This window comes from Hyperolius riggenbachi, chromosome 9, assembly GCF_040937935.1.
Source record: "Hyperolius riggenbachi isolate aHypRig1 chromosome 9, aHypRig1.pri, whole genome shotgun sequence".
NCBI lineage: Eukaryota > Metazoa > Chordata > Amphibia > Anura > Hyperoliidae > Hyperolius > Hyperolius riggenbachi.
In genome coordinates this window covers 298965453-298981045 of record NC_090654.1, presented here as the reverse complement: position 1 = coordinate 298981045, position 15593 = coordinate 298965453, and the positions used below count along the sequence as shown (strand labels likewise).

Below are 15593 nucleotides of genomic sequence, written 5' to 3'. Positions count from 1 at the left end.
CAGGTGCACATGTGCGAGATCCTATCCTGTTACCGCCTCTCAGATCTCGCTGCTGAGGACTGTAGTGAAGCGGTGCAGGCGCACATGTGTGAGATCCTATCCTGTTACCACCTCTCAGATCTTGCTGCTGAGGACTGTAGTGAAGCGGCGCAGGCTCACATGTGTGAGATCCTATCCTGTTACCGCCTCTCAGATCTCGCTGCTGAGGACTGTAGTGAAGCGGTGCAGGTGCACATGTGTGAGATCCTATCCTGTTACCGCCTCTCAGATCTCGCTGCTGAGGACTGTAGTGAAGGGGCGCACATGTGTGAGATCCTATCCTGTTACCGCCTCTCAGATCTCACTGCTGAGGACTGTAGTGAAGCGGTGCAGGCGCACATGTGTGAGATCCTATCCTGTTACCGCCTCTCAGATCTCGATGCTGAGGACTGTAGTGAAGTGGTGCAGGTGCACATGTGTGAGATCCTATCCTGTTACCACCTCTCAGATCTCGCTGCTGAGGACTGTAGTGAAGCGGTGCAGGCGCACATGTGTGAGATCCTATCCTGTTACCACCTCTCAGATCTCGCTGCTGAGGACTGTAGTGAAGCGGTGCAGGCGCACATGTGTGAGATCCTATCCTGTTACCACCTCTCAGATCTCGCTGCTGAGGACTGTAGTGAAGCGGTGCAGGCGCACATGTGTGAGATCCTATCCTGTTACCGCCTCTCAGATCTCACTGCTGAGGACTGTAGTGAAGCGGCGCAGGTGCACATGTGTGAGATCCTATCCTGTTACCGCCTCTCAGATCTCGCTGCTGAGGACTGTAGTGAAGCGGTGCAGGCGCACATGTGTGAGATCCTATCCTGTTACCACCTCTCAGATCTCGCTGCTGAGGACTGTAGTGAAGTGGTGCAGGCGCACATGTGTGAGATCCTATCCTGTTACCGCCTCTCAGATCTCACTGCTGAGGACTGTAGTGAAGCGGCACAGGCGCACATGTGTGAGATCCTTTCCTGTTACCGCCTCTCAGATCTGGCTGCTGAGGACTGTAGTGAAGCAGTGCAGGCGCACATGTGTGAGATCCTATCCTGTTACCGCCTCTCAGATCTCGCTGCTGAGGACTGTAGTGAAGCAGTGCAGGCGCACATGTGTGAGATCCTATCCTGTTACCGCCTCTCAGATCTCACTGCTGTGGACTGTAGTGAAGCGGCACAGGCGCACATGTGTGAGATCCTATCCTGTTACCACCTCTCAGATCTCACTGCTGAGGACTGTAGTGAAGCAGTGCAGGCGCACATGTGTGAGATCCTATCCTGTTACCGCCTCTCAGACCTCGCTGCTGAGGACTGTAGTGAAGCGGTGCAGGCGCACGTGTGTGATCCTATCCTGTTACCGCCTCTCAGATCTCGCTGCTGAGGACTGTAGTGAAGCGGTGCAGGCGCACATGTGTGAGACCCTATCCTGTTACCGCCTCTCAGATCTCGCTGCTGAGGACTGTAGTGAAGCGGCGCAGGCTCACATGTGTGAGATCCTATCCTGTTACCGCCTCTCAGATCTCGCTGCTGAGGACTGTAGTGAAGCGGTGCAGGCGCACATGTGTGAGATCCTATCCTGTTACCGCCTCTCAGATCTCGCTGCTGAGGACTGTAGTGAAGCAGCACAGGCGCACATGTGTGAGATCCTATCCTGTTACCGCCTCTCAGATCTCGCTGCTGAGGACTGTAGTGAAGCGGCGCACATGTGTGAGATCCTATCCTGTTACCGCCTCTCAGATCTCGCTGCTGAGGACTGTAGTGCAGCGGCACAGGCGCACATGTGTGAGATCCTATCCTGTTACCGCCTCTCAGATCTCACTGCTGAGGACTGTAGTGAAGCGGCGCAGGTGCACATGTGTGAGATCCTATCCTGTTACCGCCTCTCAGATCTCGCTGCTGAGGACTGTAGTGAAGCGGTGCAGGCGCACATGTGTGAGATCCTATCCTGTTACCATCTCTCAGATCTCGCTGCTGAGGACTGTAGTGAAGCAGTGCAGGCGCACATGTGCGAGATCCTATCCTGTTACCGCCTCTCAGATCTCACTGCTGAGGACTGTAGTGAAGCAGTGCAGGCGCACATGTGCGAGATCCTCTCCTGTTACCGCCTCTCAGATCTCGCTGCTGAGGACTGTAGTGAAGCGGTGCAGGCGCACATGTGTGAGATCCTATCCTGTTACCGCCTCTCAGATCTCACTGCTGAGGACTGTAGTGAAGCAGTGCAGGCGCACATGTGTGAGATCCTATCCGGTTACCGCCTCTCAGATCTCGCTGCTGAGGACTGTAGTGAAGCGGTGCAGGCGCACATGTGTGAGATCCTATCCTGTTACCGCCTCTCAGATCTCACTGCTGAGGACTGTAGTGAGGCGGTGCAGGAGCACATGTGTGAGATCCTATCCTGTTACCACCTCTCAGATCTGGCTGCTGAGGACTGTAGTGAAGCAGTGCAGGCGCACATGTGTGAGATCCTATCCTGTTACCACCTCTCAGATCTCGCTGCTGAGGACTGTAGTGAAGCGGCGCAGGTGCACATGTGTGAGATCCTCCCCTGTTACCGCCTCTCAGATCTCGCTGCTGAGGACTGTAGTGAAGGGGCGCAGGCGCACATGTGTGAGATCCTATCCTGTTACCGTCTCTCAGATCTCCAGGCTGAGGACTGTAGTGAAGCGGTGCAGGTGCACATGTGTGAGATCCTATCCTGTTACCGCCTCTCAGATCTCGCTGCTGAGGACTGTAGTGAAGCGGTGCAGGCGCACATGTGTGAGATCCTATCCTGTTACCGCCTCTCAGATCTCGCAGCTGAGGACTGTAGTGAAGCGGTGCAGGTGCACATGTGCGAGATCCTATCCTGTTACCGCCTCTCAGATCTCGCTGCTGAGGACTGTAGTGAAGCGGTGCAGGCGCACATGTGTGAGATCCTATCCTGTTACCACCTCTCAGATCTTGCTGCTGAGGACTGTAGTGAAGCGGCGCAGGCTCACATGTGTGAGATCCTATCCTGTTACCGCCTCTCAGATCTCGCTGCTGAGGACTGTAGTGAAGCGGTGCAGGTGCACATGTGTGAGATCCTATCCTGTTACCGCCTCTCAGATCTCGCTGCTGAGGACTGTAGTGAAGGGGCGCACATGTGTGAGATCCTATCCTGTTACCGCCTCTCAGATCTCACTGCTGAGGACTGTAGTGAAGCGGTGCAGGCGCACATGTGTGAGATCCTATCCTGTTACCACCTCTCAGATCTAGCTGCTGAGGACTGTAGTGAAGCGGTGCAGGCGCACATGAGTGAGATCCTATCCTGTTACCGCCTCTCAGATCTAGCTGCTGAGGACTGTAGTGAAGCGGTGCAGGCGCACATGTGTGAGATCCTATCCTGTTACCGCCTCTCAGATCTCGCTGCTGAGGACTGTAGTGAAGCGGCACAGGCGCACATGTGTGAGATCCTATCCTGTTACCGCCTCTCAGATCTCGTTGCTGAGGACTGTAGTGAAGCGGTGCAGGCGCACATGTGTGAGATCCTATCCTGTTACCGCCTCTCAGATCTCGCTGCTGAGGACTGTAGTGAAGCGGTGCAGGTGCACATGTGTGAGATCCTATCCTGTTACCACCTCTCAGATCTCGCTGCTGAGGACTGTAGTGAAGCGGCGCAGGCGCACATGTGTGAGATCCTATCCTGTTACCGCCTCTCAGATCTTGCTGCTGAGGACTGTAGTGAAGCGGCGCAGGCTCACATGTGTGAGATCCTATCCTGTTACCGCCTCTCAGATCTAGCTGCTGAGGACTGTAGTGAAGCGGTGCAGGTGCACATGTGTGAGATCCTATCCTGTTACCGCCTCTCAGATCTCGCTGCTGAGGACTGTAGTGAAGCGGTGCAGGCGCACATGTGTGAGATCCTATCCTGTTACCGCCTCTCAGATCTAGCTGCTGAGGACTGTAGTGAAGCGGTGCAGGCGCACATGTGTGAGATCCTATCCTGTTACCGCCTCTCAGATCTCACTGCTGAGGACTGTAGTGAAGCGGTGCAGGTGCACATGTGTGAGATCCTATCCTGTTACCACCTCTCAGATCTAGCTGCTGAGGACTGTAGTGAAGCGGTGCAGGTGCACATGTGTGAGATCCTATCCTGTTACCGCCTCTCAGATCTCGCTGCTGAGGACTGTAGTGAAGCGGTGCAGGCGCACATGTGTGAGATCCTATCCTGTTACCGCCTCTCAGATCTAGCTGCTGAGGACTGTAGTGAAGCGGTGCAGGCGCACATGTGTGAGATCCTATCCTGTTACCGCCTCTCAGATCTCACTGCTGAGGACTGCAGTGAAGTGGTGCAGGTGCACATGTGTGAGATCCTATCCTGTTACCACCTCTCAGATCTCGCTGCTGAGGACTGTAGTGAAGCGGCGCAGGCGCACATGTGTGAGATCCTATCCTGTTACCGCCTCTCAGATCTTGCTGCTGAGGACTGTAGTGAAGCGGCGCAGGCTCACATGTGTGAGATCCTATCCTGTTACCGCCTCTCAGATCTAGCTGCTGAGGACTGTAGTGAAGCGGTGCAGGTGCACATGTGTGAGATCCTATCCTGTTACCGCCTCTCAGATCTCGCTGCTGAGGACTGTAGTGAAGCGGTGCAGGCGCACATGTGTGAGATCCTATCCTGTTACCGCCTCTCAGATCTAGCTGCTGAGGACTGTAGTGAAGGGGCGCAGGCGCACATGTGTGACATCCTATCCTGTTACCGCCTCTCAGATCTCGCTGCTGGGGACTGTAGTGAAGGGGCGCAGGCGCACATGTGTGAGATCCTATCCTGTTACCGCCTCTCAGATCTCGCTGCTGGGGACTGTAGTGAAGGGGCGCACATGTGTGAGATCCTATCCTGTTACCGTCTCTCAGATCTCCAGGCTGAGGACTGTAGTGAAGCGGTGCAGGTGCACATGTGTGAGATCCTATCCTGTTACCGCCTCTCAGATCTCACTGCTGAGGACTGTAGTGAAGCGGCACAGGCGCACATGTGTGAGATCCTATCCTGTTACCGCCTCTCAGATCTCGCTGCTGAGGACTGTAGTGAAGCGGTGCAGGTGCACATGTGTGAGATCCTATCCTGTTACCGCCTCTCAGATCTCGCTGCTGAGGACTGTAGTGAAGCGGCGCAGGCTCACATGTGTGAGATCCTATCCTGTTACCATCTCTCAGATCTCGCTGCTGAGGACTGTAGTGAAGCGGCGCAGGCTCACATGTGTGAGATCCTATCCTGTTACCATCTCTCAGATCTCGCTGCTGAGGACTGTAGTGAAGCGGCGCAGGCGCACATGTGTGAGATCCTATCCTGTTACCGCCTCTCAGATCTCGCTGCTGAGGACTGTAGTGAAGCGGCGCAGGCTCACATGTGTGAGATCCTATCCTGTTACCATCTCTCAGATCTCGCTGCTGAGGACTGTAGTGAAGCGGCGCAGGCTCACATGTGTGAGATCCTATCCTGTTACCATCTCTCAGATCTCGCTGCTGAGGACTGTAGTGAAGCGGCGCAGGCTCACATGTGTGAGATCCTATCCTGTTACCATCTCTCAGATCTCGCTGCTGAGGACTGTAGTGAAGCGGCGCAGGCGCACATGTGTGAGATCTGAGAGGCAGAGAGGGAGGTAAATAGGATACAAGGGCGGGGCCAGAGGGGTGAAAGAGGCGTGTTTTATGGGCACAGCACAATCTATTCTTCCATACCGCTCTGATAAACAGGGAGAGCTGACCAATCCACTTAGGGAGAGTTCACCAATCCAACCAGTCAATTGACTATATACTTTTATATACTGGGTACCACATACAGTACAGCACCAGTATATGACTTTTTTTTTTATTTGGTGTACGTTGGAAGAGGGGTAGTCTTATACGGTGAGTATATCACAAACTCTATATTTTAACTGAAAAAGTTGAGGGGTCGTCTTATACGCCGGAATATACGGTAAGCAAAGTTAAAAGCTGGGGCTGCTAGCCCATAAACGCTCTACACATTTGGTTGCAGTACAGGCTTTGCAGGAGACCACAAGCATCCACAGCTCAGGTAACTAGTCTTGGAGGACAGCCAATAAACTACCTCTGTGGATTTGCACAAAACATGCAATGACGTCTTGAGGTACAGGGTTGTGGAAGACTGGTCTAAAGCAGTAACTAATAGAAAAATAATGATAAATGGTTTTGAAGCTACTGAAAGGGTTAATACTCAAACTTATACTTCACTCAGAAGCTAATAGATAAGATGAGCCGACGTGAGCTGTACTGCGGGGTGTAAACAAAACATAAACTCTTCTGCTGCATCCAGCAGGGCTAGGGAGTCAGTACAAAAATCATCCAAATCCGATTGCTCAGTGTAATCATAAATTCCTCCGACTTCTGGAATCTGACTCCTTAAATTTGCATATAGCAATTTTCTTGATTGAAAGTATGTAACATAAAAGGCATTTCATCACTGCCAAAGCTTAGGCATTCTAAAGCTAGATTAAGATTGCATCTGCTTCTGGGAACAAAAAGCTGACACTCTATTCAGTCAGCCATCCCAGCTTGTCATTGCCAACAGGATTTACTGGAGCCCCATATCAGCTCGGTTCCAGCGTGTAGGCCTGCCACCTTGCAGAAGAAGACCTCTGCCTTTTCTATATCCGGTATAGGCCAGGGCTATTTTCTGCAAGGGGGCAGATCTGTGCACCGGAACCCAGCTGATATGGGGTTACAGTGTGTAGGCCTGCCACCGTGCAGAAGAAGACCTCTGCCTTTTCTATATCTGATAGGTCAGGGCTATTTTCTGCAAGGGGCAGATCTGTGCACCCAGAACCCAGCTGATATGGGGTTCCAGTGTGTAGCCTTGCCACATTGCAGAAGAAGACCTCTGCCTTTTCTATATCCGGTATAGGCCAGGGCTATTTTCTGCAAGGGGGCAGATCTGTGCACCGGAACCCAGCTGATATGGGGTTACAGTGTGTAGGCCTGCCACCTTGCAGAAGAAGACCTCTGCCTTTTCTATATCCGGTATAGGCCAGGGCTATTTTCTGCAAGGGGGCAGATCTGTGCACCGGAACCCAGCTGATGTGGGGTTACAGTGTGTAGTCTGCCACATTGCAGAAGAAGACCTCTGCCTTTTCTATATCTGATAGGCCTGGGCTGTTTTCAGCAAGGGGGCAGATCTGTGCACCGGAACCCAGCTGATGTGGGGTTACAGTGTGTAGTCTGCCACATTGCAGAAGAAGACCTCTGCCTTTTCTATATCTGATAGGCCTGGGCTGTTTTCAGCAAGGGGACAGATCTGTGCACCGGAACCCAGCTGATATGGGGTTCCAGTGTGTAGTCTGCCACATTGCAGAAGAAGACCTCTGCCTTTTCTATATCTGATAGGCCTGGGCTGTTTTCAGCAAGGGGGCAGATCTGTGCACCGGAATCCAGCTGATATGGGGTTCCAGTGGATCTTATTAAACAGACTGTGTGTTGGGACATTCTAACTTTTAGGCATAAGTGTACCTCTGTGCTTTTCTAACTAAACTAAACTAATATTGCTGTAGAGTGGCTGTTAAATGAAATAAAAACTAGTCCTCAGTAGTGATAATAATAGTAATAATAGTAAGAGTACTTGTAGTGCAGGGGTGTCAAACTCAATCACATAAGGGGCCAAATATAACCTATACTCTGTCGCGAGCCAAATTGTTTATTAAGGTTTAACATTTATTGAACAGTCTTAAATTAAGTAGGGCAACTATAGCGACCATGGGAGGGCCTGGGATCCCGCCCCTCCCCCTTCTGTGTAATATTTACCTACACCAGTACTGCTTAGGGCCTCCTCTGATATTCCTACCAGCCACTCACTTTATGTGGGTAATAGAACGCCTGTGGCAAACACAGCTTCTTTTCTTGCAATGTCTACCCAGTATGTGCCCCCCCTCAGTAAAGGTTGCCCCCCAAGTGTAAGTAACCAGAGTTAGCACCCTAGTATAGGTAGCCAGAGGTAGTTCACCCAGTACAGGTTGCCTTCCCAGTATATGTAGTTAGAAGTGTCTCCCCAGAATAAGTGGAACCTCAGTATATACAGTGAAAGATGTCTCCCAGTATGAGTAGCCCGACCCCCTTCCTCCAGTATACGTAGTGAGAGATATCCTCCAGTATAAGTGCAGGTTCAAACACCCAGGAGGCATCCCTCAGTATGAAGGTGGAGCACGAGGTAGAAGGGGGTAGCCATGGTGCCCATGGCACGAGCCATGTCTGCACCCCTCTAGATACGCCTCTGTGCAGCATACCTCTGGCTCCTGAGGCATGTCACATGATCAGCCTCTATGCTGTATACCTCTGGCTCCTAAGGCATGTCACGTGATCTATGCTGCATACCTCTGGCTCCTGAGGCATGTCATGTGATCTATGCAGCATACCTCTGGCTCCTGAGGCATGTCACATGATCTATGCTGTATACCTCTGGCTCCTGAGGCATGTCACATGATCAGACTCTATGCTGTATACCTCTGGCTCCTGAGGCATGTCACATGATAAGCCTCTATGCTGTATACCTCTGGCTCCTGAGGCATGTCACGTGATCTATGCTGCACACCTCTGGCTCCTGAGGCATGTCACATGATCAGCCTCTATGCTGTATACCTCTGGCTCCTGAGGCATGTCATGTGATCTATGCTGCATACCTCTGGCTCCTGAGGCATGTCACATGATCAGGAGCTGGAGGTGAGGACGTACAGAGCGTGCAGCGGCTGGGATGAATAGAAGAGACATGACGCATCGCTGGAGCAGGTAAATGTTACACTTCTCTGCTGCACTACTCTGCTATGTGTGGAGAGGGTGTGTGTAGCTGTGTAGCTCCCACATTAAGGAGTTTGTATCCAAGGAGCGGTTGCTGCACCTGGGCTGAAACGGATAATATTTCAATCAGAAACACGGACATCTGTGCGGGAAGGAAGTGTACTGTTCTTTTACTGCTTACAATGCTGCGCATGTAAAGCTCTCACTGGCCACTTTACATGGTAAGGAGGGCTGCACTTGGCCTGCAGGCCTGGAGACTGACACCGGTGGCCACTTTACATGGTAAGGAGGGCCGCACTTGGCCTGCAGGCCTGGAGACTGACACCGGTGGCCACTTTACATGGTAAGGAGGGCCGCACTTGTCTGCAGGCCTGGAGACTGACACCAGTGGCCACTTTACATGGTAAGGAGGGCCGCACTTGTCTGCAGGCCTGGAGACTGACACCGGTGGCCACTTTACATGGTAAGGAAGGCCGCACTTGGCCTGCAGGCCTGGAGACTGACACCGGTGGCCACTTTACATGGTAAGGAGGGCTGCACTTGGCCTGCAGGCCTGGAGACTGACACCGGTGGCCACTTTACATGGTAAGGAGGGCCGCACTTGGCCTGGAGACTGACACCGGTGGCCACTTTACATGGTAAGGAGGGCCGCACTTGGCCTGCAGGCCTGGAGACTGACACCGGTGGCCACTTTACATGGTAAGGAGGGCCGCACTTGTCTGCAGGCCTGGAGACTGACACCGGTGGCCACTTTACATGGTAAGGAGGGCCGCACTTGTCTGCAGGCCTGGAGACTGACACCGGTGGCCATTTTACATGGTAAGGAGGGCCGCACTTGGCCTGGAGACTGACACCGGTGGCCACTTTACATGGTAAGGAGGGCCGCACTTGGCCTGCAGGCCTGGAGACTGACACCGGTGGCCACTTTACATGGTAAGGAGGGCCGCACTTGGCCTGCAGGCCTGGAGACTGACACCGGTGGCCACTTTACATGGTAAGGAGGGCCGCACTTGTCTGCAGGCCTGGAGACTGACACCGGTGGCCACATTACATGGTAAGGAGGGCCGCACTTGTCTGCAGGCCTGGAGACTGACACCGGTGGCCACTTTACATGGTAAGGAGGGCCGCACCTGGCCTGCAGGCCTGGAGACTGACACCGGTGGCCACTTTACATGGTAAGGAGGGCTGCACTTGTCTGCAGGCCTGGACACTGACACCGGTGGCCACTTTACATGGTAAGGAGGGCCGCACTTGGCTTGCAGGCCTGGAGACTGACACCGGTGGACACATTACATGGTAAGGATGGCCGCACTTGGCCTGCAGGCCTGGAGACTGTCACCGGTGGCCACTTTACATGGTAAGGAGGGCCGCACTTGGCCTGCAGGCCTGGAGACTGACACTGGTGGCCACTTTACATGGTAAGGAGGGCCGCACTTGGCCTGCAGGCCTGGAGACTGACACCGGTGGCCACTTTACATTGTAAGGAGGGCCGCACTTGGCCTGCAGGCCTGGAGACTGACACCGGTGGCCACTTTACATGGTAAGGAGGGCCGCACTTGGCCTGCAGGCCTGGAGACTGACACCAGTGGCCACTTTACATGGTAAGGAGGGCCGCACTTGGCCTGCAGGCCTGGAGACTGACACCGGTGGCCACTTTACATGGTAAGGAGGGCCGCACTTGGCCTGCAGGCCTGGAGACTGACACTAGTGGCCACTTTACATGGTAAGGAGGGCCGAACTTGTCTGCAGGCCTGGAGACTGACACCGGTGGCCACTTTACATGGTAAGGAGGGCTGCACTTGGCCTGCAGGCCTGGAGACTGACACCGGTGGCCACTTTACATGGTAAGGAGGGCTGCACTTGGCCTGCAGGCCTGGAGACTGACACCGGTGGCCACTTTACATGGTAAGGAGGGCTGCACTTGTCTGCAGGCCTGGAGACTGACACCGGTGGCCACTTTACATGGTAAGGAGGGCAGCACTTGTCTGCAGGCCTGGAGACTGACACCGGTGGCCACTTTACATGGTAAGGAGGGCCGCAGTTGTCTGCAGGCCTGGAGACTGACACCGGTGGCCACTTTACATTGTAAGGAGGGCCGCACTTGTCTGCAGGCCTGGAGACTGACACCGGTGGCCACTTTACATGGTAAGGAGGGCCGCACTTGTCTGCAGGCCTGGAGACTGACACCGGTGGCCACTTTACATGGTAAGGAGGGCTGCACTTGGCCTGCAGGCCTGGAGACTGACACCGGTGGCCACTTTAACTACTTGAGGACCCACCCTTTACCCCCCCTTAAGGACCAGCGCTGTTGTAGCTGATCTGTGCTGGGTGGGCTCTGCAGCCCCCAGCACAGATCAGCGTGCAGGCAGGGCGACCAGATCGCCCCCCTTTTTTCCCCACTAGGGGGATGATGTGCTGGGGAGGTCTGATCGCTCCTCCCTGCCGGGTGTTGCAGGGGGGGCACCTCAAAGCCCCCCTCCGCGGCGAAATCCTCCCCCTCCCTCTCCTACCTGGCCCCCCCTTGGAGATCCGGGCTGCACAGGACGCTATCTGTCCTGTGCAGCCAGTGACGGGACGTCCCCTGTCACATGGCGGCGATCCCCGGCCGCTGATTGGCCGGGGATCGCCGATCTGCCTTACGGCGCTGCTGCGTAGCAGCGCCGTACAAATGTAAACAAAGCGGATTATTTCTGCTTGTGTTTACATTTAGCCTGCGAGCCGCCATCGGCGGCCCGCAGGCTATTCACGGAGCCCCCCGCCGTGAATTGACAGCAAGCAGCCGCTCGCACGAGCGGCTGCTTCCTGATTAATCAGCCTGCAGCTGGCGACGCAATACTGCGTCGCTGGTCCTGCAGCTGCCACTTTGCCGACGCGCGGTATGAGTGCGCGGTCGGCAAGTGGTTAAATGGTAAGGAGGGCCGCACTTGGCCTGCAGGCCTGGAGACTGACACCGGTGGCCACTTTACATGGTAAGGAGGGCCGCACTTGTCTGCAGGCCTGGAGACTGACACCGGTGGCCATTTTACATGGTAAGGAGGGCTGCACTTGGCCTGCAGGCCTGGAGACTGACACCGGTGGCCACTTTACAAGGTAAGGAGGGCCGCACTTGTCTGCAGGCCTGGAGACTGACACCGGTGGCCACTTTACATGGTAAGGAGGGCTGCACTTGGCCTGCAGGCCTGGAGACTGACACCGGTGGCCACTTTACATGGTAAGGAGGGCCGCACTTGGCCTACAGGCCTGGAGACTGACACCGGTGGCCACTTTACATGGTAAGGTGGGCAGCACTTGTCTGCAGGCCTGGAGACTGACACCGGTGGCCACTTTAAATGGTAAGGAGGGCCGCACTTGTCTGCAGGCCTGGAGACTGACACCGGTGGCCACTTTAAATGGTAAGGAGGGCCGCACTTGGCCTGCAGGCCTGGAGACTGACACCGGTGGCCACTTTACATGGTAAGGAGGGCCGCACTTGTCTGCAGGCCTGGAGACTGACACCGGTGGCCATTTTACATGGTAAGGAGGGCTGCACTTGGCCTGCAAGCCTGGAGACTGACACCGGTGGCCACTTTACATGGTAAGGAGGGCCGCACTTGTCTGCAGGCCTGGAGACTGACACCGGTGGCCACTTTACATGGTAAGGAGGGCTGCACTTGGCCTGCAGGCCTGGAGACTGACACCGGTGGCCACTTTACATGGTAAGGAGGGCCGCACTTGGCCTACAGGCCTGGAGACTGACACCGGTGGCCACTTTACATGGTAAGGAGGGCAGCACTTGGCCTGCAGGCCTGGAGACTGACACCGGTGGCCACTTTACATGATAAGGAGGGCCGCACTTGTCTGCAGGCCTGGAGACTGACACCGGTGGCCACTTTACATGGTAAGGAGGGCCGCACTTGTCTGCAGGCCTGGAGACTGACACCGGTGGCCACTTTACATGGTAAGGAGGGCCGCACTTGGCCTGCAGGCCTGGAGACTGACACCGGTGGCCACTTTACATGGTAAGGAGGGCCGCACTTGGCCTGCAGGCCTGGAGACTGACACCGGTGGCCACTTTACATGGTAAGGAGGGCCGCACTTGGCCTGCAGGCCTGGAGACTGACACCGGTGGCCACTTTACATGGTAAGGAGGGCCGCACTTGGCCTGCAGGCCTGGAGACTGACACCGGTGGCCACTTTACATGGTAAGGAGGGCCGCACTTGGCCTGCAGGCCTGGAGACTGACACCGGTGGCAACTTTACATGGTAAGGAGGGCCGCACTCGTCTGCAGGCCTGGAGACTGACACCGGTGGCCACTTTACATGGTAAGGAGGGCCGCACTTGGCCTGCAGGCCTGGAGACTGACACCGGTGGCCACTTTACATGGTAAGGAGGGCCGCACTTGGCCTGCAGGCCTGGAGACTGACACCGGTGGCCACTTTACATGGTAAGGAGGGCCGCACTTGGCCTGCAGGCCTGGAGACTGACACCGGTGGCCACTTTACATGGTAAGGAGGGCTGCACTTGTCTGCAGGCCTGGAGACTGACACCGGTGTTATAGAGGGAAGATGGGAATAAAGAACAAGAGCAGGACAGCTTCCGAATAGCTTTGCAGCGTGTGGGAAGGCAACAGATCCCTGTCAGGTCGGGTTTCATCAGAAGAGGATCTGTAATGGTCAATGTGGCCATACTTCAAGTGATGAACATTAAAGAGGAGCTGTCAGCCATAATATCTCAGAAAAAAAACACATATATAAGTAGATAATACTTGCTCTTCTTACATAACACATGTATTGCACTGTGCACATTTCATTTTAGTGATTTTTATACAGTAAAAAAAGAGAAAATCCTTCTTAGCTTTTCCCATTTTAAGTGTGGCTATTTTGAAGCCAATCTTGATGTTATTTCCTCCCTGCCTGATTGTGTATGCATTGCCCCCCCCCCCCTCCATTATAGAAAGTGCATTGTCTCAGCATGGGAAATATTAGCCAATCAGAGAGGAACAGAGGTGTGGGAGGGGAAAACAGGAGGGAAAGAGGCTTCAGCCAATCAGGCTGCATTCGTTTAGTCTGCGGGGAAAGTAAAGAAGCAAAAAAGTACAACCCAGCATGCCCTGCAACTTCCTTTGTGCGGCAGATGTACCAAATAAGAGTCAGGTAAACTGGGGAATGATCATTTATCAACAAGAAAAGTAATAGTGATTTGTAACTTTTGGATTACCTGGTTAGCATCCTTATTACTTGTTTACCAGATAAAAATGAAGAATTGATTTATGATTTTATGACCGACAGTTACACACTAAATATGCCTTCAAATAACATTAGACCAGTCTTTCATGTTTTACTGTATATTTGCTGGTGTTTCTTTTCTTCTTCTTTTTTTTGCTATGTTTAATGTTTAGAGCAAAAGTCTTTAGATTTTCATACCTCTTTACAATGTCTGTTTCCTGCCTTTGGTCTGTTGCAGGTGGTGTGGCGGAAGCTGGGGGATGCGGCTAACTCGAAGCCATCCATCAGACAACATCTGTCTGGGAACCAGTTTAAAGGACCTTTGTAGGTTTTAGTTTTTTCTCTGAGGAGGAAGCTGAAGTCGTCCAAGCACTTGTACTGATGAGCTGCTCTATACTGTGACCGGGGTTTGTTAGATTCGCTGGAAATGCGCCCTATTTGTACACAGCTCTGCTGATCTGACTACACCGGACTCTGTTTTATTTTGTATTACTTGTACATATCGTAGCGAAATATCAGGTAAACCTTCTAACACTAAACCTCTCCCTCATTTCTCACTCACTTTGTGCAATAGATCACCCTTCCCTGGATTTAGGCGAGGTTCCGCAGTCTTTGGCCTTTTTTACTTGTTACCCTGAAATGGACCTCCACGCCTCCCGTAGTTTGGGTTGCCGAGTTTAGATCAGGCTAAAAGGTTTTTTTTGAATAATCTTAACTTTTGTCTGACTGTTAATAAGACGAATTTGTATTTACACACTGGATTATTTTGTAACGTTTGATCATGGTGGATAATTAAGGCAGGAATTCTGATTGCCAACAAGATCAGGAATAAATGACATAACGAGAAGATATTTTTGTATGGACTGTGAAGCCTGACTCAGAGGATTCTGGGACTTTGATGGACTTTCTCCTGGACCAATCGAGGTCATTTGAACAATTTGTATTCAAATATTTGTTATTTGAAGGAATATGGGATAAAAGAAACAAAACTTTACAAGGACTTGTAGATTTTTATTTGGTAACAAACCAAAATACCTTTTTTGTTGTACTTTTTCTTCCAAATTGCTGAATATAAAGTGGATTTCTATTTTGTTACTCTGTATTAGATTCTGTAGAAGTTGAGAGAGAGTATATTCCTTTTATGCCAGTATATTAAAGCTCTGTATATATATATGAAGTGTGGTCATGTGTGAGGCAGGCTAAGTGAATATGATCAGCCTAGAAGCTAACGTTTGCTCAGAGTACCTTTTTCAAGAGCCAAATGCACTTGCCAAACTCCAATGCAGTTCTCTACCTCTCTCCCCTGGATGTAGCTGCTGTGCAGGCCATAAATGTGTCTCCTGAACATGTGGAGGCGGGACTTGTAGCTCACAGGAAGAGGGTGGCGACCCATTGTAAGATCACAAACCACTCACAGGAAACTACTGAGCTGGAAACATAGTAACAATAAATACAACTAAGTTGTAAAAATGGGCTGCAGCAGCATTTTATACTAGACGAGTTCACCAGTATTCAGACTCCCTGCATAGAATGGGTCCCTCCTCTTCCACCAGTCAGCGAACCTGAGAGCCGAGCTGAGGCAATATTAATGTTTTATCACTGTATGCC

General features: G+C 52.7%; 1 protein-coding gene across 1 annotated transcript in view; it reads left to right on the top strand.

Moving 5' to 3' along the window:
- Nucleotides 1-15080, top strand: part of CCDC85C (coiled-coil domain containing 85C) — a 291835-nt gene extending 276755 nt beyond the window's left edge. The window contains exon 6 of the mRNA XM_068254794.1: nt 14224-15080. Coding sequence (XP_068110895.1) covers nt 14224-14313 — 90 coding nt within the window. The 3' untranslated portion in view covers nt 14314-15080. The remainder of the gene's footprint in view (nt 1-14223) is intronic.
- Nucleotides 15081-15593: the final 513 nt, after the last annotated feature.